This window comes from Drosophila melanogaster, chromosome 2R, assembly GCF_000001215.4.
Source record: "Drosophila melanogaster chromosome 2R".
Classification (NCBI taxonomy): Eukaryota; Metazoa; Arthropoda; class Insecta; order Diptera; family Drosophilidae; genus Drosophila; species Drosophila melanogaster.
The window spans coordinates 16,551,440-16,578,093 of record NT_033778.4 but is presented as its reverse complement, the minus strand read 5'-3'; the positions used below and the strand labels follow the sequence as shown (position 1 = coordinate 16,578,093).

General features: G+C 42.3%; 6 protein-coding genes across 16 annotated transcripts; 3 read left to right on the top strand and 3 right to left on the bottom strand.

Moving 5' to 3' along the window:
• Window positions 1-1,507: 1,507 nt before the first annotated feature.
• Lst (Limostatin) lies at window positions 1,508-3,515 on the top strand. 3 transcript variants are annotated; one of them, NM_137294.3, is made up of 2 exons: window positions 1,508-1,821; window positions 2,795-3,515. In NM_137294.3, exons 1-2 carry the CDS (start codon window positions 1,801-1,803, stop codon window positions 3,191-3,193), a joined length of 420 nt encoding a protein of 139 aa, NP_611138.2. In that variant the 5' UTR covers window positions 1,508-1,800; the 3' UTR covers window positions 3,194-3,515. The 3 variants fall into 3 exon arrangements, with proteins under 3 accessions (NP_611138.2, NP_001246368.1, NP_001246369.1); NM_001259439.2 differs by having other exon boundaries at window positions 2,756-3,515; NM_001259440.2 differs by having other exon boundaries at window positions 1,508-3,515.
• A 424-nt stretch (window positions 3,516-3,939) lies between these two features.
• CG4927 (uncharacterized protein) lies at window positions 3,940-6,012 on the bottom strand. The gene is made up of 3 exons (NM_001038864.2): window positions 5,725-6,012; window positions 5,445-5,652; window positions 3,940-4,892 (listed from the first exon to the last, which is right to left on the bottom strand). Exons 1-3 carry the CDS (start codon window positions 5,984-5,986, stop codon window positions 4,274-4,276), a joined length of 1,089 nt encoding a protein of 362 aa, NP_001033953.1. The 5' UTR covers window positions 5,987-6,012; the 3' UTR covers window positions 3,940-4,273.
• Window positions 6,013-6,863: 851 nt separating this feature from the next.
• Window positions 6,864-7,982, top strand: RpS15 (Ribosomal protein S15). 2 transcript variants are annotated; one of them, NM_137292.4, is made up of 4 exons: window positions 6,864-6,905; window positions 7,089-7,177; window positions 7,246-7,468; window positions 7,710-7,982. In NM_137292.4, the coding sequence occupies exons 1-4, from the start codon at window positions 6,897-6,899 to the stop codon at window positions 7,833-7,835; spliced, it is 447 nt and encodes a 148-aa protein (NP_611136.1). In that variant the 5' UTR covers window positions 6,864-6,896; the 3' UTR covers window positions 7,836-7,982. The 2 variants fall into 2 exon arrangements, with proteins under 2 accessions (NP_611136.1, NP_725591.1); NM_166183.3 differs by having other exon boundaries at window positions 6,864-7,177; window positions 7,710-7,898.
• On the bottom strand, window positions 7,974-12,071 carry CG4945 (uncharacterized protein). Of its 4 annotated transcripts, none has more exons than NM_166182.3 (8): window positions 11,817-12,071; window positions 11,102-11,325; window positions 10,048-10,309; window positions 9,886-9,985; window positions 9,602-9,784; window positions 9,050-9,536; window positions 8,566-8,935; window positions 7,974-8,238 (listed from the first exon to the last, which is right to left on the bottom strand). In NM_166182.3, exons 2-8 carry the CDS (start codon window positions 11,156-11,158, stop codon window positions 8,042-8,044), a joined length of 1,656 nt encoding a protein of 551 aa, NP_725590.1. In that variant the 5' UTR covers window positions 11,159-11,325; window positions 11,817-12,071; the 3' UTR covers window positions 7,974-8,041. The 4 variants fall into 4 exon arrangements, with proteins under 4 accessions (NP_725590.1, NP_001286492.1, NP_788383.1 ...); NM_001299563.1 differs by having other exon boundaries at window positions 7,974-8,184; window positions 11,102-11,241; window positions 11,832-12,071; NM_176203.3 differs by having other exon boundaries at window positions 7,974-8,935; window positions 11,102-11,489; window positions 11,832-12,071.
• A 784-nt stretch (window positions 12,072-12,855) lies between these two features.
• Window positions 12,856-19,527, top strand: DAT (Dopamine transporter). Of its 2 annotated transcripts, none has more exons than NM_079039.4 (8): window positions 12,856-13,111; window positions 14,070-14,323; window positions 16,698-16,832; window positions 16,897-17,051; window positions 17,113-17,285; window positions 17,343-17,720; window positions 17,784-18,021; window positions 18,077-19,527. In NM_079039.4, exons 2-8 carry the CDS (start codon window positions 14,137-14,139, stop codon window positions 18,704-18,706), a joined length of 1,896 nt encoding a protein of 631 aa, NP_523763.2. In that variant the 5' UTR covers window positions 12,856-13,111; window positions 14,070-14,136; the 3' UTR covers window positions 18,707-19,527. Both variants share the same exon structure in this region, with proteins under 2 accessions (NP_523763.2, NP_001261026.1).
• An 80-nt stretch (window positions 19,528-19,607) lies between these two features.
• On the bottom strand, window positions 19,608-25,836 carry Syn2 (Syntrophin-like 2). 4 transcript variants are annotated; one of them, NM_166179.4, is made up of 10 exons: window positions 25,473-25,836; window positions 23,402-23,466; window positions 23,186-23,335; window positions 22,841-23,126; window positions 22,611-22,775; window positions 22,305-22,489; window positions 22,091-22,249; window positions 21,801-22,025; window positions 21,538-21,741; window positions 19,608-21,475 (listed from the first exon to the last, which is right to left on the bottom strand). In NM_166179.4, exons 2-10 carry the CDS (start codon window positions 23,459-23,461, stop codon window positions 21,365-21,367), a joined length of 1,545 nt encoding a protein of 514 aa, NP_725587.1. In that variant the 5' UTR covers window positions 23,462-23,466; window positions 25,473-25,836; the 3' UTR covers window positions 19,608-21,364. The 4 variants fall into 4 exon arrangements, with proteins under 4 accessions (NP_725587.1, NP_725588.1, NP_788381.1 ...); NM_166180.4 differs by having other exon boundaries at window positions 25,669-25,836; NM_176201.3 differs by lacking the exon at window positions 25,473-25,836 and having other exon boundaries at window positions 21,068-21,475; window positions 23,402-23,507.
• Between the last annotated feature and the right edge of the window lie 818 nt (window positions 25,837-26,654).

Genomic DNA, 26,654 nt, shown 5'->3' with positions numbered 1-26,654 from the left:
ATTAGCCATTTAATTTGCATTAGTTTGTGTGTCTGGAACGTTGCCGGAATAATGGTATTATATGGTATACCGTTAGGATCCGGTCGAATCTGAAATTCACCGATCGGCAAATAGACGCAAGTCGCTGATAAGCATTTATATTTTGTTTTTCACTCTCTGACATTTTGTCGGCCTGTGACGAAGGCGCTTATCGGCGCTGGCGATTAATCTTATTGCGTTTCAAACCGGCTGCGAGCCAAAAAACTAATTAAATGAAATTTATTGTACAAATATTATGGTCAAAATGGCTTGGTTCTGGCTAAAAATACGCAAGAAAATGCCAAGCCAAACAAAGAGTCCAAATGAATCGCGCGTTCTGAGCCCGTTTTTTCTTCTCTATTTTTATTCTTTTTTTAATTCGGGGGTGTTGACGGGCAATTTGGCTAAATGTTAGCCAATTGAATAAATCAGCCAGCAGCAGCAGCACGGCAGTCTGCCGAAGCAACCGGTTGGCCATTGACACGGCCAAGACGGGTCTTGAAATCGACAAACTAATGCCACTTGGCCAACAACGTCACTGGCCCAGCGAATCGAACACACTAGTTCCAAACCCGAACCCCATCGATGATCGGAGATCGCAGTTCTGAGATGCGAGATCCAAGATCTGATCCACTGATCACGTGCGGCAAGAAGGGGGTTTTCTCTTTTGGCCAGCGGTATCCGGAGAACCGATCCAGTCGAGCGCGGCTCATTACCATTGGCATTAAACAAGAACTCGAGACCTTGGGATTACGTGTTCCCCTCAAGCATGAAAGCCAAGCTCAAGTGCTCGGTTGACAGTTTTCCAAGTTATCCATCCAAATATGCGTCACCGCATCGCAGCGATTTGCATAAAGCGGCCGCATAATGAACACCAAATTGGTTCCGATCCGATGCCGTGATCTCGGCGAGAGATCTCGATCTTTAGAGCTATAGATCTTGACAAGCTTTACGACTCCACGGTGGCTTCCGTGTGTGTGTGTGTGGCGCCAGTTGCCCATCGCCATTCTCATCCTGCTATCTGCTTATCCGAACTACTGGGGAGATTAGTGTCTTCTTGATTGGTAAGTGCGTCATGGAAAAAGTTTAATTAGTTAACGCCGAAGATCGAAGATCGGTTAATGCCAAGCGCAAACAAACGCGGCTTATGTGACGCATATGTGATTCAATTCGATTCGATTTGATTTGATTTGAATTGAATTGATATCCCTGGGAAGCCGCAGAAGCGTTAATTACGTGACCAGCTGGAGCGGCCAAAATGCAGCCAGTGCCACCAATTTGGCAATTTGGCCACAAAACACTGGAACTGGAACCCTAGGTTGTGTTTTTTTTTTATTTATTTATTTATTTTTTTTTTTTTTGGTGGCAAAGGGGGCTGCTACGCACGCCGCGATATCGGCAATATTTAGCGAAACCCGGGTCGGGAAACCAGTTCCGCGGGGCGAGGGCATCGAATCGGGCCGTATAAAAGTGAATTGTCACAAAAATTCTGAACAGTCGAAGCGCACGCTCAGCGGCGACAGCAACGAGAATCGAAGCCAACCAAAGCGAATCGATAGCCCCGGGGGCCAACAAGGTGTTAAGCGATCACTGATAACAAACAAACTGACTAACTAATCGATCGATCAGAACGGTTTCGACTATTCGCGAGTGAAATCTTCAATCTACAATCTGCAATCTGCAATCTACAATCTTTCATCCGAATTGGAAAAAGTGACTAAGTGCAGACTCGAAACAGGATACTCCACTCAACGCAACTCGACTAACGCATACCCAGCAAAGATGTTTGCGTACACTTGGCAAGTGAGTATTATGGTTACTCAAAGTTCGAAATTTATGAGCCAAAACACAACACAGGCCAACAAAGAAACGTGTTTCGCCGATTAACATTTTCGACCAAAAACCAAAAAAAATTCACATATTAAGGCTGCAAAACGGACAGCGTACTCTGATTTTTTCGCCGCCGGACAAGGCCGAACGCATTATCGAATCAAGTTATTCCAATTCTATTTCTACATCTATATCTTATAGCCGTTTCCATTTCCATTTCGATTTCGATTTCGATTCGATTCGATCTTGTGATCATCTCGATGAGGAAGTGTCGTAAAATGTCTTTATTTCGTGCCCATGGCACTTTGCACTTGATCTTGGGCTCATCCGCTCATCCGCTCATCCGCAGCTCATCCGCAGCTCATCCATCCTGCTGGTGGAGCCTTGATACCGTTTACAAAGTCGAGCTCTCTTAACCCTGAACCACATGAAACGCAACCGGTTACAGTCTCCACCTCGATCTCGATCTTCTCCTTTTGCCCCGCCGCCGATTGTAATTAATTTGTTTTTGACTGCGGTTAAGGTTTTACATAATTCAAAAAGAAAAAAAAAACCATCGAAAACATAGTAACAATTACACTTGGCTTGGCGATTGATTCAAATGCTTGAGATCCAGGAGACTATGGCCAGTGATGCATCCGGTTGGGTGGCGCCTAGAGATCAGCTGGATGATGACGATGACGCCCACCAAAATTGCGACGACGTGCTCATGAATATTTTACGTGCGACTATAAATTAGATTTGATTGCGATTATATCATGGATCACATCTTCCCGTCGCCGCCAGTTGGTTAAATTTAAATTAATTATTGTATGCTAATTGGCAGCATAAGAGCGCTAAGAGCAGACAGGTTCTGGCGCTGGCCTCCATCAGCTATTCACACCTCTGACTGACTTGTGTACCAAAGTTCCCTTCCCTTCATTCCTTCCTTGTTCCTTCCTTGCAGCTCGCTCCACTGATCCTGGTCATTCTGGCGACAACGATGACGACGACAATGGCTGCACCGCAGCAGCAGGAGGTGCCCCACGCCCTGCTGGACATCGAGACGCCCAATCAGTTCAACTACAGTCCCTCGCCGTTGGCACAGCCGGATAGTCTGCGATCCAAGCCGTACTTTGATTTTCTGAGCACACTGTATGCCCACGATACGGCCAAGTCGAATCTGTTTCGGCCATATTCGGTGCGCCAGCGCAGGGATGCGGATGTCCAGAAGCTGAGTCGTCCGCGACGGGCCATCGTCTTTCGGCCGCTGTTCGTGTACAAGCAGCAGGAGATTCGGAAGCAGGAGATCAGGGACAGGAATGCCCAGAGGCGTCACGATCTGAACCGTCTGCAGCGGGTGTAGTACACTCCAATCGAATCCAGTGTCCATCCAGCCAATCCGGTTTGGTTTGGCCTTCTACAGGGTCCTCTAGCACTTAGCCACTTAGCCACTTTCGATGCGTCCTAGTTCTAAGTCAAATGCACTGCAGCACGAATATAGAGAAAGAGAATGGAGCACTCATCATATTAAATATTATATAATATATATATATATATACACATTCGCACCAAACACCCACAATCACAACCACAAACACATCCTCGTAGATTAAGGCCCAAATGTTTGTTATGCCACTTGTTATCGCGACGTTTGATTAAAGCTAACAAAACTGATATCAAAATGCAAAATGCTGCTTTCTTACTTTCTTACTTTCATTCGGGGGCCGTTTTTATTCATCAGAATGAGATCGGAATGAGTGAGATGAACTCATGTGACCGGCTCGAGATCTAGTTTTTGGCTTCGCATTGCACTTGGAAAGGCTATTAACCGGATCTTCACTGGCTTTTTTTTTTTAATCACTCTGCCGTTCAGGTTTTTTACTTTCTGAATTCGTTTAGCATATGAAATTTGGACTTTTGCAGTCAAAAGTTCTTCGATCCTCCGAAATGTTTGAGGCTTTCGCTTCTCTTTTTTTTGCTTCAGCAGCAAAACATCATAAATAATAATCTTTAATATATATATATATAAATATAATAACAAAACTCACTTGCAGTTAGTTGCAGCTGGTTATAAAACAAATTGAAATCATGCTGAAATAGCTAGTAGTTAGATGAGTAGATCCAAGGATAGTTTTTATTGCTATGGTAACTAAAGTGCTATAATTATGCACTTAAAGTTTGCATTTTAAAATGTATTTTGCTAAATAAAAGCACGGAAGTCAGCTGCGAGCTGCCACATGGCATGGCCACAACTCACTATATAAATATTTATGATCCAATGAAGCACACACGTTTACTTGCAACCAATCATCGCGTATCTTGATTGAATGTCGAATGCCAAGAATGTATATATTCATGAAATATCTTCATTAATATCAAATCTTCATTAAGTAAATGTCCAAACAGTTGAAGTTGCGAATGAGTTGGGCAAATATTTTGATGCCTACTCGCCCCACACGATATTCTCGATCCAGTCGGTATACAAATGTACTTTGGTGTACACACTGGGCAGTCCCTGGACACCGCAGACCAATCCATAGGAGGTGATGCCAATCACTTGCTTCAGGCACGAATATATGGGATGCTGCACGAAGACAGGACCGCCGGAGTCGCCATAACAAGTATCCGCACTGGTGGACCGCGATCCCGCACACAATTGGGTGCGCACATCGATCTTGTGCTCCAGTCGCTGGCTGCACTCGGCCACATCGTATCGATCGAGACTCACCTTGAGCAGATGCGACGAGGCGTGTCCACTCTCCGAGGTGGCGCCCCATCCGGCGGCTGCCACCTGCAGTTGCTCATTTCCGCCATCGAGCGGCAGGCAGGCAGGTGCCACATACTCGCTGAAAGTCGCCTCCATTTCCAGCTCCACCACGGCAATGTCGTTCTTGCGACTGCCCGTGTCATCATCCTCGCCGTACGCCGGATGCACCACATAGTTGAGTACCCGGAAATCCTGCGGCTGGGCATCATCCGTGGTGCTATTGTAGTCCAGTTCGCCCAATCTGACCACGTACTTGGGGCCATCATAGTTGGGATCCAGACGCTGCTCCTTGGTCCTGAGGTAAATCAACAAATTAAATCACTATTTGAGTTGGATGAACGATTGATGTCAAAACTGGCTTGTACCAAATTCCTATTTCCACGTAGGAAAGATTTTGGGAAACAATGTTTAAAACATGATGTTTTTATCTGTATTGTCTTAATATATTTAGACCATTATTTTCTATACCATTATGCGAATTAATTTATGCCGCAAACGCATTAGCGGTGACGAATGGATTCAGATAATCAGATGCGAATTTATGCTGATTTTTTTTGAACTTTTTTTGAACTAAATTCCAAGCGACAAATAAGAGGCTGCGCTAAATAAATTAAATTTATATGTCTAACATATTTTTAATAAATTAAATTAAAAAGTGTAGTGATGTAAATTAATTAAAGCTAGTAGCTAAATAAAGAAAGTTGTTTTTAAGAAAGGAATTTATTGACTTTTGCTTTTGTTGAATATTTATTACTATTCATGTTTGTGTCTTAATTACACTGTTATTTTAATCAACTTCTAAGTGATTCTTCTGATTACTTTAGCATTTCAATTAAATTCCACTTACTCGCTGGTTTCCAGGCAATGGGCAGCGGTGAGCACGAACTTGGGATGGATGATAATGGCACCGCAGTCCCAGTCGATTTGTGATGAGTTTTTCCCACGCTGACCCAGCAGCGCCATGAAGGGAAATTCCCGGCCAGCGGCCTTGGCGCCGCCCACAATGAAGGGAGTGGTGCGGCAGGAAGTTCTTATCTCGTTGAAGCGACGGCATTCTGTTTGGATGCATATATATGTATATATATATATGTATAATATTTCACAGATGATTTGTCGCAGAAACTGACCCTTTTCGAATCTCCTGAGGCCAATATTTGCGGAGAATTGCTGCGATTGAGGTTGCATATTGTTGGGCAGCAGACAACAAACAATGTGGTTGGATTTATCGCAATATTTCACAAAATTTCTGATTAGATGCAGATTGAAGAATATAGACGGGCAATCCGTGGCACTCAGTTCCTTGCACTCTCCAGTTCCATTATCGCAGAATTCGGATAAAATACTGCATATTACTGCCAAGATTAACAGAATCCCGAATATCACTTGCATTTCAGACGACGACTATTTCAAAACTGACCACCGAAAATAAAAACTTGGAAAGTTAGTTGATAAGCGGATAAGTAATAATGAGAGTTTAGAAACCAGACCATAATACCATTTTTTATTATGGGAATTATTGTATAAAGCTGATAGAAGCATTAAGTAAAAAGTTAGCAGAATCTATTAATAAGATATCGTGGTATTATTATTCCTATCTTTTTTGACATGTTAACAAGATTTTAAAACTTTTTAGTTAGCGAATTCACACACCTTGTCAGTGATGCCACTCTTTTGTACCGCAAGCAGAATGGTTGGAAACATCGATAAAATCGAACACATTTCTTCTTGTTCCACCCTACCCTAAAATTAGGCAGACCGTTCGTGGCTAATTGAATAATTTGCAAAAAAAGCATGCAAAACAAATTGATCTATTCATAACAAATATAACAATATGATTTCATAAATGAGTTATAAATAGCAGAAATTTACTTGATATTGAACCTGTAAACAATTTTTATTCACATTTATAATTAGTAAATAACTTTTCAATGAGTATGTTCTTAGAATAAGAAATTTATATAATTTAAATGCCGCCAAAAGTCACTGCAAATTTATAGCTGATCCCGTAGCTAAGTTTCACAAACTAAGCAAACATCGCGAAATATTAATTCATAGTACATATTGAAGATAGAAAAGAACATCCAAGAAGCGATAAATTGATATTAGTTTGACTTATATTTAATAAAACTAATAAATAACTTTGTAAATGTAGAATCCGTTTTTATGTTGTGTCGGTATGTCTAAAATATCACGATGGTATTTGTAGTATATTTTCACTGTTCAGCCGGTATTTTTAGCGTACGTTTGCGCGGTCACACTGCTTTAAATCTCTTTCCGTTTTTGTGCGCAACCAAAAAAGATGGCCGATGTAAATATCTATACAAAAATCCAATGAAAAACTCGGCATCCGTGCGGGTATCGAACAAAATGCCATACGAAACACCATTAGAAGACTTCGTTGCACGGCTGCTGATGTTATTCTGGAGTTTCGCAGCGCGATTTACCGGCTGAATGTGAAACTAATGTCGGTGTTTTTTTTCGTTCTATGCAGCAAGTCGATGAAAATCTGAAGAAGAAGCGTACCTTCAAGAAGTTCACCTACCGCGGTGTCGACTTGGACCAGCTTCTGGACATGCCCAAGTGAGTTGCCAGCCCCCAAAACGCCCGCTGTAATCAGCAAATAAATGTGATTCCTTCGCCCAATTTAGCAACCAGCTGGTGGAGCTGATGCACAGCCGTGCCCGCAGGCGTTTCTCCCGCGGACTGAAGCGCAAGCCAATGGCTCTGATCAAGAAGCTGCGCAAGGCCAAGAAGGAGGCACCGCCAAATGAGAAGCCCGAGATTGTCAAGACCCACCTGAGGAACATGATCATCGTACCCGAGATGACCGGCTCCATCATTGGCGTCTACAACGGCAAGGACTTCGGACAGGTAAGAGTGAAACAGAGAAGGACAACTTTTTAGAGCACTACATGGTGTGTCAATCGCTAATCCTTGTTCCCGCCAAAATGCTCCTCATGCATCTTGGTTAGGTTGGAGCTAAGAAGATGAAGATTATCATTTGAAAGTGATTGACAAACTAGGTAGAGAGCTCTAAAAGATAACCCCTCTCAATGTCCCCATCTAGATCCTAGATCCACACAACTAACACCCCATTTTCCCCCATCCACAGGTGGAGGTCAAGCCCGAGATGATCGGTCACTACCTGGGCGAGTTCGCCCTGACCTACAAGCCCGTCAAGCACGGTCGTCCTGGTATCGGTGCCACCCACAGCTCCCGTTTCATTCCTCTGAAGTGAGCGCTGCTCGTCTTTTGGGCTGTTGAGATGAATGATGCGTGAATAAATGAAACGTACTTTTATAAGAACACACCCCCCTCGTCTGCGTTGCGTTTTCCATCTAATGCTTTTCCAAAAGTAAAGGAGTGGTCGCCACTTAAGAAATGTACGTTATCTATTTATTGGAACTTTTAAATCAGTGGCCGCTCGTCTGTCCCCCTGGGAAGCTATCTGCGCTGTCGCCGGGCGATGTTGTGGCTGCTGGAGCTGGTGGTGCGATCGTAGGCGGTGTCCTTCATCAGCGAGGGACTTCTGCTGGCCGCCACCGCCATCTCGCTGACATCGACCGATCCGTAGGCACTGTCTTTAACTTGAGAAGCATATGGGAGATTAGCGTAGCTCGAGTGCCGGGCATCGCGAAGCTCTGAAAGTGCGGCAAGGATGACTATTAGTGACAATTAGAGTCGGCGGTCTTGTCATCGCCGAAAGAAGGAGCTCTTGCTGGGTGTTAGGCCCGTGGATGTTTGCAGGTGCTGGTTGAGCTGCTGCAGGCTGTGGCTCTGGCCGTGGTTAAAAGCGCCCAAAGCGGGATAAGCGGCGGTGGCTATGGAGGATTTGAGGATGCTGCGACTGGAGCCGCGGGTGCCCACTCCAATTGAGTTCTTTGCGGCGGGATTGGTGTTCACATCGAAGGTGGTTAGCAGGGGATTGTTGCTCTGGGTGCGCTGGTTCAGCCGAGGATCAGCCTCACCTAGACGATTCAATTCGGTCTCCATGGACGTGTACATAGTCAGGTTGCTGGCCAGCAGATCCTGCCGCGAGCCCAGTGTCATTAGGCTGTCCGCGTTGTTCAGCGTGGACGCTGTGGTGCTGTAGTTGGAGGCGGGACTGGCCGACTTGGAATACGCCATGGCCACCTGACCCATCTCGCTGGGTCCCTGCTGCAGTGCACCCGTGCGTGGATCGAAGTGCTTTTGGGTGGCGTCCTTCAGGGTGCTGTTAATCTCCTTTGCGCTCTCCGCCGGACTTGTGGGCTTGCGCAGCGACGATATATGCCCGGGTAGCGGCTCGCGCGAGACCGACGAGGATGGGGATGCCGAATTGGTCTCCTCGTTCTCCTCCTGCAACAAAGTTGGCGGCCATTAACATGTAACCAATCTTTATGCTAGGTAGGTATTTCTGTCTAGTTACTTCACCTCCCCAATAAGAACCCCATTCCTTATGCCAACTCTCACCTCGTCCTCCTCCGTAATGATGGACGACTCTATCCAGTCTTTGATGCGGTTCTTCTTCTGCTGCCGGTCCACATTGGTCTCGATACCGCAGTCGGCCAGGGTGTAGAGCAGCTTGTTCTTCTCATCCGGGCTGCTGTGGAAGGAGTACATGGAGGGGCACAGTTCGTCCGTCTCGTACTCGGCCATCTCCTTCTGGGCGGTCTTGGCCAGCCATCGGTCGTCTAGGAACTTGGTAACATCGGCCAGGCTCTTGGGTCGATTGGAGATCCTGGCAAAGAAGCGCTTGAACATCCGCTGCGCATTCGAGGTGAGCAGCTTGAAAAGTCGTGGAGTTCGCCGCAGCGGCATCATCATAAGTCCGCCCTGCCAGGCCAGATAGCGCACATAGCGCGGATCATCGGAGGCAGCCTTCTGCCAGGGCAAACAGCCAGTTAGACACACAAAAATCACAATGCCAAACTGCCAAACATCGTGGCTGGGATCGGCTCTGGAAATGTGTAAATATATTCGATCTCAAATCGAAGGATTTTTGAAAAGGATTGTAATAGTTACTTGTAACTGCCCTCGGGCTTAATTTCTAATACTTCTGGCGGACTGTAGGGCAACCACTCGTTGCGTCGCTCCACAGTGGAGCCTGTGGGAAAGGACTCGCCGAAATCGCAGAGCTTGATGCGCTGGAAGTCCGAGCGATAGATGAGCACATTGTCTAGCTTTATGTCCCGATGCACTATGTCTCTGTGGAATGGGAAATATTTCTAGGGTTATATGATGCCTCAAGAGGAGTGCGAATTTTAGAAAAAGATCCTTTCGTTCACTTAAGATACAGTACAACTTACTTTGAATGCATGTAGTCAATGGCCGAGGCCAATTGTTTCGCCACCCGCTTGCTGTAAACTTCGCCCACACCCGAATCGGTCACGTTCGATGTGAGATCCCCTGCAATTTGAAGATATTTAATATATAGATATATAAATATTGTTATTATAGGAGTTACCCACCTAGTGGAGCATACTCCTGGGTGAAAACGTAGAAGCCCGCTGTCTCAAAGGCCACGTCGTAGGTGGTCACAATGTGTCGATGGACTCCCAAGTGGAGTCCATAGTGGAATTCCCGGTAAAAGTCACGCAATGTCACATATGGTTTGGGTACAGCTTTCAGGACCATCTCCGTCTGTGATCCCCGATGCTCCACCAGTAGAATCTTCCCGAACCATCCTTCGCCAACGATCTGTATGATATCAAACTCGTCCACAAGCTGGATCTATATATAGATGGCATATTAAAACAGCTGCGATATATGCATAGATGTATTCAATGGGGATAGAAAAACTTCATGGAACCATAATATCTTTAAATTGAAATAGAGAATATTGGTGGGCACATATTTTGTTAAAACTTAAACTAAAAATAGGTTATGTAGAAGTTACACCAAAGTTAATGCCTTTAAAAAGTTTGAACCTCATGTTCTGGAACTCAAAGTATATATACTTGATTTGCACCACTTGCTGTTTTCATTTAGATTTAGAATGCAACACGTGTTCATAAACAGAATTCCATTATTAACGAACTAATTGACTCACTAATACATTTGCCTTTTATGCGAAAAAATCAAAGAGAGCTTCTTGCGAAGTGCAACGCCTCGTTAAAGACCCACCTCAACTATATCTGAACAATTAAATGTGCAAATGCACTGGGCAACTATATACTACATATATGTATGTATAGAATGCGTTACCTAGACCTATTAAACATTACTGTATTCGAGAACGAGACGCTGACCATTGCTGTTTGTGTTTAATGATCAGAAATCTAATCGTTAACATGGCATTTTCCCAGTTGTATTGTAGACGATTTCCCGGGGAAGAGACAATTGGCAGATTGCCCATCATACCGACTGGGCCAAGACGAACTCTTAATACCTTTCTCTATCTGCATATTTGTTTATGGCGGCGCGGTAAACCATAAAAAAAATAAAAATAATGGGTCACAAGTCGCGCGGAAATGAATGAGTATTACAATTCGATTTCGGATTGAATCATATCCGATCACTCACCTTCTCCAATTCGAACTCTCGTATCTTGTGAATGTTTCCACGTGGTTTCTTAGACATTTTGGCTGTTTATGTGGTTGCAAGTCAGTTTTTTATTTACTGGACTGGTTCATAGCACTTGATTCACTTTCAATTCTGCGCAGCTTTGTCCATGAGCGGGCCAATAAAACAATTGAAACAGTTTATGTACGCGAATGTATCTAGCAGATTGTATCTACATATTTACACTTTGTATACAAGGCGGGCGTTGTAAATATTTATAGCGACAGCAGCAGAAACAGCAGCAGAAACACCAAAGGAAAACATTTCTATATCTGTGCGATTCCTTTATTTTATACGCGCTAGTATCTGCATTAATGGATGTATCTTTTGTTGCTGTTCCTGCACGCGGCTAAAGTAAATTAAGAGATTAATTGATCGGCTGAATTGGGATTTGTATATTCGCTTCCTGGTAAACGGACATATGTAGATAGATATATGCAGACTGTGCCTGGTGGAAATTCACCAAACAAATAATCCGTGGAGCGTGTGCGCGTATAAATATTTTGACACGTACACACACGGTCGGAATTTGAGGAAAAAAGATTTCAGAACCAGGCCGTAGAATTCTTCTCGGCACTCTCCCGGCTTCGCTGATTCTATTCTGTTTTGATGTTTGTTTTCTCTCTTCGCTTTATGCATAATATCAACAGCTAAATTAAAAATAATGCCCGCTTGCCTCTTATATAAAAACCTTTGCGATTGTTTCGGAATTCTTATTTTTCGCCAGCGTAGATTCGCAAAGAATTCGTCCAGCGGTAACGTAGACACACGCACTTTAGCGAAAATCCTTAAGTGCCCTGACTTCTTCTACACGCATATGTAATTTTGTATGTATTTAAACAAACGGCTGCACTTTTAGACGAAATCCGCAGATTGGTCGTTCACGCATCCGTAGTACACGACCGCTCGTTGCCAACTGCTCTCGGTTCTGGTATTTAAAAAAAGATATTCTGAGCAATGCACGCGAGCGTTTTCGAAAAGTTTTCGAAATATGTTTGCGAGTCAGTTGTGGGAATATTGGGAAAGAGTGTGAACCAGAGCAGGGGATTGCACAAGATGAAAGCCAATATAGAGTAGGGCTAACAGTGCTTAACCCTCTAGTTGCCAAGAAGATATATATTTCGCTCAAAAGGAGAAATGGAATCTTATTTATTGTTACCTTATATTTAATGCGCTATTTAATACAAAGAAGAATGTTGACTCTGAAATAAAATAAATTATATAAAATGTATATTTATTATATACATAAATTAAAACAACCTTTTCCAACAATTCAAAGAAAACAGCGGGTTAACATGGCCCAGCAGAAATGTCTCTCAAGTTAACAGCAGCATCCTCAGTTAACAGCGCACACGTACAGCGAATGCTGTCGCACACAGAGACAGTGTGCACCAGTACACGCACATCGCGTATACGCCACGTTGTCGCTGTATATATAAGGCAACTCTAATTGGTCACTTCCGTTCCGGTTCCGTCGACGTTTCCTTGGCGCATGCGACTTCTGGCTTTCAGAATTGGGATTTCAGCTCTAGAGGTTCAACTTCACCGCTGCGCTTGACACACACACAAAACTTTTCCGCACATAAGTGGCGCTGGTGTGTGTGTGTGTGTGTGTTGGCGAGTGTTGGGTTGTGTGTGAGTGTGATAAGAGATGCAGCCGACGTAACGGTAACCACTTGTCGCGGGCTATAAAAGCAGCCGCTGGCCAGCAGCCATTTGCAAACGCTCGCATGTCACCGAAGGCGCAACAGCTCCGATTTTGAAATTTCCAACACGGCCCTCAAGTTGAAAGTTTTCCAAAAAAATTTAAACACCTCCGCCCATGTGAATGTGAAGTGAAATTCGGGTTTGGCATTCGGCATTGGTTGTGTGGAGCTTTTTTCTAAGTTTTCTGGATATTTTTCAAAAGTCTCAAGGATTATTTAACAATGGATTGGAGCAACTACATGATTTGAGCTTGATATTTATAAGGTAAGTAAGCATATAAACCAGTTTTTAGGTATGCATTCAAATAACTGCGATGGGAATTATAAAATCGAATGAGGAGAATAACTGAATAATTTAAAGCGAGCAACAAATAAACAACATAATATCTTTAAGAACCTAGTTTTCAAGTGCAGCTGGCTTAAAGAGATCAAAAATTAAATATTCATTAGCTGAATCATGTTGGGCATGGTGTTAAAAAATCGCTGTAAAATGCAAAAATTTAAAATGTTAATGATTACAGATGGAAATACTGATAGGTGATAACTTCAAAATGTGTTGTATGTTTGATAAGAAAGCAATAAAGAAAGAATGTAAAATTTAAACACTAATTTAAAGTTGTTAATTTAAACACCACACCAAATTTTTAATATTCTTTAATATTACTGTAATACTTTGTAAACTGGCCAACTAAGATTGCCATCGAATCTGGAACAAAAAGATGGATTCTAGTCATAAATTAACCCAGCGCAGCTCCGAGTACTTTAAGCACTCAATCTGCATTTCGCTTAATTGATCGCAACTCAGGGCAATTAAAGTCAGCGGGGAGGAATTAAGTAGATCAGATTAATTGTTTGACGTGTTTGTGGTTTCATTACACGCAAAGATGCCCGAGAGTTGGGCACATACATATAGACGGATATATGTACATATGTATGTATGTTCTTGTTCTGTGGTGTGGATGGTCAAGTGTTTGCTGCCCAGTGTGTTTGAACATGCCACCTGTCGTATGCGTAATGTGCCAACGAGCTCTTCAAGGGCTGGGTAAGCACATGTCGTTGCCAAACAGGTTTCAAGTGCCCTGGACACACACTTATTGAAGCCCATTGATTGGTGAAGGGTTTTGGATTTTGCGTGGGGTACTGGGATTTAAATCATTGAATATGGTTCTTATTTCTGGCATATCTGCGCAACTGACCCATTTTGAGTGCTGCGATTTTCACAGATTTCAAAGTGCGGCGGCGGGATCTCCACATTTTGGGTCAAGGACACGACGGGTTATATAGTCGCAGATGTCACCAACCGGACATATATCCAAATCAAAGACGCCCACGCCACACGATAACGATAACAATAGCATCAGCGACGAGCGCGAAACATGGAGCGGCAAAGTGGATTTTTTATTATCGGTTATTGGATTCGCCGTCGATTTAGCAAACGTCTGGAGATTTCCCTATTTGTGCTACAAAAATGGCGGTGGTAAGTAGATTCTTTTAGATCCTACACTATTATACAGAAGAAGATCACTATTAAATTGGATACATAAATAAAAAAAAGGTGTCTAAAGGCGCTCTAATGTTATTAGACTGTTTTATGATAATCTTAAAACCATATCATACCTTTAAGATACTTTCTTTATACTTCATTTAAGATACTTTCAGCCAATGTTGGTGATTTTTCTCCGTGTGAACTGGCCAATTAGGGGATAAAGACATTTCGTCAATCGCTCTGGCTGAGTGAATATAATTTATATGGCTTTACACATCATTGGGCTCGCCACGGAACCCGTCGCTTTCCTCTTTCCGCTTTCTGAATTTCCCTTTCGGCCTTGTTAACACTTTGTCAAAGTGGTGCGAAGTGCTGTCGGTGGGGTGGTGCGGGAATGGTTCCTTTGTCAAATTGCAGGGCTTTTCCCCGCTAAAAGAGCGGCAAAGGACACACAGTCGAACACTTACTTCGCTTCCTGATCCTCATCGCCGACGCCATCATTCAAAACAATTCCAAAAGTTAAGTGCTTCTGTATGACAACTAAATCTGGCAGTCATAATCGCATTTGGCCTGCTTACCCTCTGTCACACTTTTTCACCCCATTTTCTTGGCAATATGTCAGCCTGCTTATGTGGAGTTCTCTAGGCTTTTGTTGCTGGAGCACTTTCCACCATCGCATTGTGGGAAATTCATGTGCGAAACATGTCTCCATGTCTCCACCTCCCCATTTTCCCTCTGATTGCGGCACTTTCCCGCTGATGCGTCGTGAATGGATGTGGCACACAGGGCCTTCGATATAGTTATTACTATTTTATGAGTTTTCTTTTTTTCCTCCTGCTAACCCCCGGTCGCTGCTGCTGCTGCTGCTTTAAAATCATAATAATAAATTGTTATATTTATACGCTTCATTGCGTTCAATCAGTGGTTCCAGCTCCATCTTCAGCTTAAGTTCCATTTTATGTCCGTTGCCAGGGGCAGCAACTCGCTCAGGTTGCGATTATTACCACAGCTTAGTCGGTATTATTTATTCTGTTTCCCATTTTCCTGCTGCCTGCAACTCGGAAGTGGAAGCTTTGGTGGCAGCAACAGGCTGTGCCATCCACATTGTTCTGGATTAGGGCTAAAACTCAAGGAGCTGCCTGGCTTTTTTTCAAACTAAGATCGCGCATACGCACTTGATTGTACTTGGGTTAACTATGTATTTCAATAAATTATATTCTTTATTCTTAAATTTGTCTAAAAGTTTAGATTTCTATTTGGAACTGAAGGACTTAATGGTGAGACTTTGCACCTCAGCTTAAACCAGAATAGTCCTACACAAATACATGTAAAAAGTTATTCACAAGCATTTAAGTAGGCATAACTTTCAATAATTCAATAGAATATCAATTTGCTAGTCAAGCAATAACCAACACTTGGCCGTTTAAAATTGGACAAGTTTTGACCGAATTACGGGATGGGAATCGAATTAGAGGCACATATTTCCACAGTGTCTCCGACGAGCTGCTGGAAAATGGTGGAAATGCACTTGAAGCAACGGAAATTATGGCTTCAACAACAGAGACGAGCGTCATGGATGCCCCCGACTTCAGTTTAGACGGTTTTGTTTTAAATTTCCGACATAATTGACACGACAGAAGGAAGCACCGTAGCTGGCAGACCCTTTGTAGATATACTTTGCACCGAACGCCCTTGCATACAGTTGGGTGTATGTGGGTTTTGGCCCTAGACGACTTTGTCGTCGGCCACTTTGCCTGCTAATAGACATAATCAAATCATAGAACATCATCCCCTGCCACTCGACAAAGTATCGATGGCACTCTAACCAATTGTCTGGCCCAAAAGGGGCGTGTAACTTTGGCTCGGCTGCTTTTCCGGAGGTGACGGAGATGACGGCGATGACTGCAGGAGACAGCCGAGTTGGGTTTTTCCCCGCATATTCCGCCTCTCACCCGCCAGCTTGCTGCTGCTGTTAATGTTTTTAAAATGTCCTTAGAGTGGCACTTGTAAAACAATTTGATTTTGTGTGCCATCGAACATATACATAAAGGTCGAGTGTGTCTATATAGAAACTGTGTGTGTAATTATGTTTGTCGATGAGGGGGCAGCGCGAACAATGCACAGATTGTGACACGGGTCAGTCTCAATATGTGATGGTTATGATGCAATCATTATCATAGAAAACATATTGATTGTTTCTACAGCTCGAAAATAAGTTGGTTAAAAATTACCGGATGTAATGCGGAGAATATCTACGATTGTGATTTGGAATCGTAGCTTCCAGTTCATTGAAATATAATCAAATTTTATTGAATCCGTATGTTCTCTTAGACTAGATTTAATTTAAAAATATGTGAAATTTTAGGCGCTTTTCTTGTGCCCTACGGCATTATGTTGGTGGTCGGTGGCATTCCTCTGTTCTATATGGAATTGGCCCTGGGTCAGCACAATCGTAAGGGTGCCATAACCTGCTGGGGTCGCTTGGTGCCCCTCTTCAAAGGTAATTACTAACTACTAACTAATTAATCACAAGAACTTCATGGATAAGACACTTTAACTTACAGGAATTGGATATGCCGTGGTGCTGATAGCCTTCTATGTGGACTTCTATTACAATGTGATTATTGCCTGGTCGTTGCGTTTCTTTTTTGCATCCTTCACCAACTCGCTGCCTTGGACGTCGTGTAATAATATTTGGAACACACCAAATTGTAGACCGGTAACTAGATACATAACCATTTAATATAAATGAATCCTTATTAATTCTAACTTCTTATCAGTTTGAGAGCCAAAATGCATCTCGTGTTCCGGTTATTGGTAACTATAGTGACTTGTATGCCATGGGAAATCAAAGCCTGCTCTACAATGAGACATATATGAATGGTTCGAGCTTGGATACGTCAGCGGTTGGCCATGTGGAGGGTTTTCAGTCCGCAGCATCGGAATATTTTAAGTGAGTTTGCTGAAATATTCACTTTATAATTGTAGTTAAATTTAATTTCTCGTATAGCCGCTACATTTTGGAGCTGAACCGCAGCGAGGGAATCCATGACTTGGGCGCCATCAAATGGGACATGGCGCTGTGCCTTCTGATTGTCTACTTAATTTGTTACTTCTCCCTGTGGAAGGGTATCAGCACTTCGGGCAAGGTTGTGTGGTTTACTGCCCTCTTTCCCTATGCAGTGCTACTGATTCTTCTAATCAGAGGGCTCACACTGCCGGGATCTTTTCTGGGCATTCAGTATTATCTTACGCCCAACTTTAGTGCCATCTATAAGGCTGAGGTCTGGGTGGATGCTGCCACCCAGGTGTTTTTCTCATTGGGTCCAGGATTTGGAGTGCTGCTGGCCTATGCATCCTATAATAAATACCATAACAATGTATACAAGTAGGTTGCAAGTCTTATACTTCAATAATTCCTCACTTAAATTATTACTTAACTTGATTACAGGGATGCTTTGTTAACCAGTTTCATTAACTCGGCTACCAGCTTTATAGCCGGCTTTGTGATATTCTCCGTGCTGGGTTACATGGCCCACACACTGGGTGTAAGAATTGAAGATGTTGCCACCGAAGGACCTGGTCTGGTTTTCGTGGTCTATCCAGCTGCCATTGCCACCATGCCGGCCAGCACTTTCTGGGCTCTAATATTCTTCATGATGCTGCTAACTTTGGGCTTGGATAGTTCGGTAGATATAACCTATACTCTATATCGACCTTAAACTAATTGTACAACTCTTACAGTTTGGTGGTTCAGAGGCTATAATCACAGCTTTGAGCGACGAGTTTCCCAAGATCAAAAGAAACCGAGAGCTGTTTGTAGCTGGACTGTTTTCCCTGTACTTCGTGGTCGGTTTGGCCAGTTGCACTCAGGGTGGCTTCTATTTCTTCCATCTGCTGGATCGTTACGCTGCTGGCTACTCGATTTTGGTGGCCGTGTTCTTTGAGGCAATCGCCGTGTCCTGGATCTACGGAACCAATCGATTTAGCGAGGATATACGGGACATGATTGGTTTTCCACCGGGAAGATACTGGCAGGTGTGTTGGCGATTTGTGGCACCAATTTTCCTGCTCTTCATCACGGTTTACGGGCTGATTGGCTACGAGCCACTGACATATGCGGACTATGTGTATCCCAGTTGGGCCAATGCGCTGGGTTGGTGCATAGCTGGTTCCTCGGTTGTGATGATTCCTGCCGTGGCGATATTTAAACTACTTTCCACGCCGGGAAGTCTGCGTCAGCGGTTCACAATTTTGACCACACCATGGCGAGATCAGCAATCGATGGCAATGGTGCTGAACGGGGTCACCACCGAGGTCACCGTGGTGCGATTAACCGACACGGAGACCGCCAAGGAACCCGTCGATGTCTGAGTTCGACCAGTGGCCCGTTTTCAAATTTACTACGTTTAGATTTGGAAATTTACCAACAACCGATGTTCACGTATGTAGATTGTGGCTTTGCAGGAGAGTTTGTGTTTTTGGTTCGACATTTGGCGCAGATCCGCAGAAGGATCGGCAGCAATTTCGCAAACAACGTACTTAGGTTTCGGCACCAAAGAAAAAAAAGAAGAAAACCCACAAGCAAACGCAGCTTCAAACCATAAGTTCTAAGTTAAGATTAGCTTGTAGTTCGTATGGTTAATGCCCAGTTATAGCATACTCATATATATACGATGCTGTGTAGATAATATCAAGTCCGAAAGTGCGAAACACTTGTCAGTTAATCTATCGAGAACTCCTTGAAAGAATGTTTGCATATGCCAATGGAATTAACGACACGATCGAGGCTCAAAATTATTGGGCACATAATCTGTACATACACAAGTCGATGATGTAAAAGCTTTAAAACACGTTATAGGATATCTCATGGAACTGAAGCAAAAGCTGCCAGAGTTGAACTACAAAATCCGCTCAAACAGCCATGAGGGGATTTTGTCATATGCAAAGGTTTGTTCTAGACTAATTAACCCCGTCCAAAAAAAAAAAACTACGATTGTTTGCTTAAAGCAGCCATTTTAAGCAAACAATTGAGAGTTATCGAAATAATACATTCCCTTTTATAAACTCATTTCTGTACATAGATGTATGATATTTTAGCATTGTTTTAAGAGTTTCTTTCACGCTGAAGCGGAACTAACAGCCATGAGTTCTGTTTCAATTTGTTGAAATAAATTATTATACTTTGAGTTACTAAAAAGTGAAGTTTTATTCTTGGTGAAATAACTCGAACTGTGCTGGTCTGAAAAGTAAAGAAATACAAATCGGTGTTCTTGATTAGATATTTAGATTTTATTCCAATTCGAATGTTTTGGTTTTCTTGTACAATAATTTCAATTAGCAAACGCATAAAAGTAAATAGGGAACCATAACTAAAGCAACACAAATGGTTTTCATATCGTTGAATTTTTGTCAAGTAGCGCAGTTCCGGATAAATATTGAACTTTATTACAGAATCGCAGTTTTTGAGTAGTATCCTTAGTTCGGGGAACATACATATGTGTGTGTGTGTGTGTGTGGCATATATATGGATGTATGTATATATCTGTATGTCGTGTACTTCATACAGCACTATGTAAGCTTCGCATTAAAAATATATGTATGTATGTATGGTATGTAGGTTAGTTCTGATGAGGGAGCTCTAACTCCCCCTGGTAATTGGATACTCGTATAACATGTTGCGGTGTTTGCAGATTACGTATGTTGGTCGGGTTTTTGGGGTCTTAGGATTGCGATTTGGGTGCAACTAGGATCGGTTTGTCGTGTGGACTGTATGCAAATATTATTTCTGCGGCTATGGTATGCATATACATATACATATATACTTTGTGGAGCTAGGAGCGGATTCTAACCCAATAGAGCTAAGCATATGTACAGTAAATATTTTTGATTCTGTTTTCAGCTGTGGTATATGGTTTATAGATACTTTCATATTTTTAGTGATATTCTGCTTATGCTGTTTGGGATTTTGCAATTTGCGTATGCACCAACTTGATATTTTTGTGTAGATATATGATCTTTTGTGCTCGTCGATGATTCGCTAACTAATTCGATAATATGTAGTTGTATGTTGTGCAATAACGCCTAAAATCAATACGTACAATGCAATATGCTAGCAACAAATACGATCTTGCCACCGAAAGACACATTCTGAATTGACAAATGACCTAAGTGAGTGTCTGATGAAATCACTTAACTGGCTCTGAGTAAATGTATAACAGTTATAAAATCTAGTTCATGTTACGTCTGTGCATTGAGATTTGTTCGGTGGATGTTATATATATATATATTATTTTATAAGGTATTTTTATATATATCTATTATGACATCAGCTATTACTTCAGTAGAAAATAACAATTAATCCGATCTTAAAGCATTCGTTTTTCGAAAATTAAATTTTCATTAGAGCGCACACAAAACACGGTTTTTATATTTCAATCAATTTTCGTTAAACCGCCGAAGAAATATATGTCTAGAGGATACAGCACGGGTTAAAGCCTTTAAGGCCACTCATTATAATCTTTTCGGCTAATAGCAAAAAGCGATTAGATTTCTCTGACATTCAGAATCGGCAGACCTATGTGGTTTTAACAATCCGTAAGTTAGGTAGGTAGGGTTAAGGGTTAATTTAACTTTAAAGGCTACATTCGGAAACGATCGATTATAAACAATATAAATTTGTTGTCAATTTGTAAGTACCAAGTCTACGTAATAGGAAAAATGCCTAAAGTAATTGCCTTATGTATGCTTAAAATTTACTATAATGCACCAAGAGATTTCACTTTCAGTTTTATCAGCGCTATAAATATACCCATATCAGTATCCAATTACAATTACAATCATTCAGATATCAACATACATATGTATATGCGCGTACTCGTTTATAATAACTCCAAGCGGACAATCATGTATGCGATACCTATAGTCCAACATTCATATTCGAATTATTTGCTATGCACTTTACGAATATTCATTATATATCATTTTGAGTGTGAGTCCATGCGAATTCTTGTCCCTCATAATATTTTTGATTTAAGTCTGCTGGATTGAGCTCAAAAATGCTGGATCCACCGATGCCACCTTGGCCGTAAGAAACGCGTGCATGCAGAACAGCAGACTTTGCAGGACTTGGCATTCCAGCTCCTGCAGGATATTAAACTTTTTATATATTATGAAATTATGGTATACTTGTATCTTTAGCTTACCTTGGTTTCTATTGCACGGCTATCGTGATCCTGGAAATGCAACTTCAGCTTCGATTTACCATCATCACTGGAGCCCCTCAGCTGGGAGAATTTATACTGCCAAACTGTGGCGGATTCGGCTCCTTCGGTTAATGAAAAACCAGCTTGCCAGTCCAGCGTGAGTCCACCACTTTTTCCATGATGCGACACGGCAAAGGTCTTACGCTGAGGAAAATTAACATATAATTAGAGAGTGAAGGTATGCGATATAAGTGTAAACCTACGCCCAGTTTGATGACACTTGTCACAATGGCCGCATTCCAGCTGTTTTCGATTCTCAAAAGCTCCTGACGGGTTTCCACGCTCAAATAGCGCGGTTCATGACCCGAACTTTGCAGCAGGAAACAATGCTGACGACTATCCACGGTCTCCGATTCCTTGACAATGCGGAACATGGTCTGGTAGACCTTGTAGACCACCAAAGCCTTACTAATGCCAGCCACATTTAGCTAATAATTTAATAGAAAAAATTAGTTAAGATAATCGAAACTTATCGCAATTGATTGCTACTCACTGGTGGCGTTTCAAAGAGCATCACTTCAGTGCCTTTGAGCAGTAGAAACCTGGGCTTGTAGCTCTGCCACGATATATTGTTGTTAATGACACCTTCATTCACCCAGCCCATGTACTCAATGCGCTCGCCCACAGCAAAGTTTCTATTATATAGCTTCATCTATTGGATACACAATTGATTAAATTATGAATATATATGCCTTTAACTCTCCTACCTGTAAATGCGTCAGGCCCACAACATTGTCTGTTATCAATTTCAGCCACTGACTAAGTATGGCCAGTTCGTCACAGTGTATGACACCTGTGGAAATTCCATTCAGACCGCGAACTTCGAAGGCATTTTGTCGCAGCTTGTCGGTGCCATAGATGTACCTCGTCACATATGCCATCATTAGAGGTACTGCAAGGTGTAAATATATGAATTGATTAGCATTTCTGTACGTAAGATTTGAGATACATTTCTGTTATCTTAGGACATAATCAATGAACAATTTGTTAACCTATTTATAAATAAGGCTCACCGGCAACCACGTCGGTCCAGCGCTTCTCGGGCTCCGAGCAAATTGACATGGGGCGACTACAACTGCGACTGATGGTTCCACTATTGACGGATGACTTGTAGCCCTCGTCAGCCTTCAGTTCGGCACATGTGACATCGTTGTCCGAGTCGGGTGTGTCCTTGGTCACTGGGATGTTGAGGAGGGTTATTCAATCCTTATTTATCGTGCTATGCTAGCCCACTGCTACTCACGTTGTTTCTGAAGGAAAGGCGTGGCTGCGCGATAATGCTTAACAGTGAGCACAACAATATCGCCAGCGTTTCTCAATATATTGACGGCATCATCGTGAGGACATGCCGTGATGTATTCTCCGTTGACCTTGATGATGGCATCGCCAACAAATAGTTGGCCCGTTATGTCCGCAGCCTGATCCTTATAGATACGCGATATCAAAATGGGTAGTTTATGCTCGGCGCCACCTTTTATGCTCAGTCCTAGGCCGCCTTGTTTTTGGCGCGTAATTTGAACCATACGTTCCTGAAAGATGAATTATTTCATAAATAAGTTAAATGTTATAGGGGAAAATATATATATACCTTTGATTCCATGGGTGGTCCATTGGGGTGACAACTACTTGGTGTTACCACTTCCAGCTTCTGCAGCGAAAGCAACTCCATGGTAAGATTAAGTCGAAGCGGTTCTGGTCTGCTCTTGCCATCGCTCACGTGCACCATTCCAGTTCGCACCTAAAATATTAATAATTTAATATTTAATAGATATACATTTATAAATATGAAGAATCTTTGCGTTACCTTCAGGTTTTGGTCGAGTTTTTCTTCTATAGGCGTGGCCATGGTGTCAGAGAGCTTCATAATTCCTGAAATCATTCAGAGAAGAGGGATCTTGAGTGTGATTTATGATCTTAAATGGGAAACGTGCTTAAAGTGATAGGATTTAAAAATGAATTATGAACCAAAATAAAATAAAAATCCAGGAACTCTAGAGATTTCTAGAGATTAGTTTGCTATAATAATAACAAAATGTATCTTCAAGATATCTTGACTATACTTAAAGCTCAATCAATATTTCTAGAGGCGTTAAATTAAATGCGTTGATTGATTGAATGGAATGAATAATTTAGAGCAAAGGGTCTGAAAAGGTTGAAATGTTGCCTGATTTGTGGCAATAACGGGATGTCTACCCTTGTTACCAAATCGGATGGCCGCCAATCAAGTTGGCCCAGTGTAATCAAGCGATTTCTGAGAACTTTTCGTTTTTTTTTTTTTATTTTTAAACATAATCGTGGCCATGGCAATGGACTGCGAAACAACTGCAATCAAATCGGGAAGCCGGCTCCGTGGCCTTTATCGATTGCCATTTTATTTTTCCACTGAGCAGACAGCAGTAAGGCGAAAGCAACGCAATTGCAATCATCGCATATCGAATTACGTTTGCACACTGGCCCACCGATGAGCCGATAGTTCAAGGTGAACTGTGCAATTGCCTTAATTAAATTACACATGCAATTAGAAACAATTAAGCGTAATCAGGCTGCCGCAAAATGTAATAGAAGGCATATCTAGATGGAAACGATACATGGGCATACCTTGGCCAAGTGCGTTTTCTACGAACTGATGCCACGGCATATGTTTTCCATTAAAGTGGAAAATAAATATGCTACCGGAAAACTAGATATGAGTGAAAACACATTGAAGTGTGCCCCATCTGCAGACGTTGTTTGTGGTTTTCCCTGGTGCTGAGTGCCGAAGTGTGGCCGCAACTGCTCCTCAGGAATGGGAGGGTGGAATATGTATTTTGGATAACCACTTGTGCTCCATAAATAGGTGTTTTGCCTAGGGGGGGTTGAGAGTTCTTGAAGGGGGGGGGGGGAGGGTTCGATTTGAGCGCCAAATATGTGCATATGGTGCCAGCTAAATTGCCATCTGAGATTGAGAAATTCTGAATTCGAGGGGAAACACTTTCGCTTTAAACGTTTTCTGCGATCTGATTCATGGTCAAAGTGAATTCAATTGTTATTATTGTTAATTAAAAAAATTATTATATATTTTTAATGAAATTATGAAAGGAATAAAATCATAATAAAATGTTTAGGCCTAAGCTTACGTGTCATCAACAATGAGTTTTTGAAAATATAATAAAAATAAATATATAAAAACGGAATTATTTTACTGAAGCAACATAAAATAATTATAATTAAGGTAAATTATACATTCCAAAATCTATACAAAAATAGATCTATCAACCCAGAATGTTCTATATTGCCTGCAAGAGTTTCGCAGAGTGCAAAAAGTGTCGAATATTTGGACCATGAATTCCTGAATCCTTGGCATTCCGCGTGTCGTAGCAATTAGCTGCTGGTCAGGCCACCGACTTGGCGGAACACGCATACGCTCCGTTGTCCCGGGTTACCTTTGATTATGGCTTTATTATTACGTGTGCACGCTGCGCTGCCCTTTTGGGTGCGTGCTTCAGAGCCGTAAAACCGTGAAGCTAGGCCCAGAGTACTCTGGTTTTTTTTTCGGTGGGGAGGTGTCCAGGAGTGCAGGTCCTTAGCTTCAAACCAAACAAGCCAACATGTTCGGCGTGAGGCCTTGGACAATCAGCTGTGCCACAGCCACGAAAAGAGCAGCAGAAGCAGCAGCAGGCGAAACGTTTCGGGCTGTTTTGCCTGAAGTTTCAGCGATTGAACTTTTCTTTTTTTTTTTGCAGCTCTGGCTGTGAAGTAAAACAAACACACGCACACCCTCGCATAACCGATACTTTTGCTGCCCGAGGCCCAAAAACGTTGATTATTAATTTATGTGTGTGTTTGCTAAACAATTCTACCGCACCCAGTATATCGGATCGACTTTGGGGGATTACCTCCTTGTATTGACAGATGTACTTATGCTTGCCCGCACACATATACATATATATATGTATATGCGTGTGTATAAATATATGCAGTTTATGTGTAGTTGCGACCCGTTTTCGCGTTTTCAATTGGGTCACATTTTCACATATTCGATATCCTGAATAGAGGGGCTTGAACTCGCGATTTGGCCAAATCGTCACTCACAAAAGTATGCTAACTTTCCGTTCTGTTTGTCACACTTTTGCCCACTTCAGGCCAAATGTACATGTACATGTATATATATAAACTGGCTGGCTGTACTCCCAGCGTGGAGCTGACTCCTTCGGCGGTCCAGAGCACAACGTTCCCAGAGCCTCAGCGCGAGTGAACTGAGAGTTCCGTTATAAACACTTCGCTAGCGGACAGTAAACAGCAAAAGCGGCACGCAGTCCTCTCTCGCCGCGCTCTCAGCAGCGCAGCTTTGTGCAGCCTGACGGGACATATGTTTTGGGGTGGCAGAGTTGCCTCCAGATGTGAAGCTTCAGCCGGTGCCTCTTTCTTTCCGAGTTTCAGCCCCCAAAAGCTTTGGTGAACTTTAGTGTTGGAAAGCTATATGTTACTCAGTATTATATTTTCTAGGTGGCGCTCTTTTGTATGGGGCTTCATATCTTGTAGTTCTCACAACAGACGTGTACTTGATGTGTGGCGTATGCGTTATGTAGAATTATTGTAAAATTATTTGTGACACCTTGTAGTACTTAATATAATAATTATAATAAAATATATAGCAGAATTTGAAGTATTAAAGCGTAAATGACTCAAGTTAAATGGTTTAACACAGAAATGAGTGTGCATAGACCTCTACATTTTGTTTTTTCAAAAAAGGCTAGGAACAAATTGAGAATAACATTTCATTTCAAGATTCCAAAGTGGATTCAAAATCGAAAGTCTATTTAATGAAAACTAACGCAAATAATTAGTTTGGCGTCAAAGCAATAATTTAGCCAAAAACGATCTCATAAATCTAGCAAATGGATGCCGAAATTGAATAATTCCCAGGTGCCTCGCATTCTTCACAAAAATCTGTTGCTCACCTGCAAATAATATTCCGTAAGGTCGACGTATTAAGTCCCATTTCTATGAAAGTGGGACGGAGTGCTCGTTAAATGTTAATTACAACGCTGAATCAGCGGCGTTAGGTCATTAAAAGT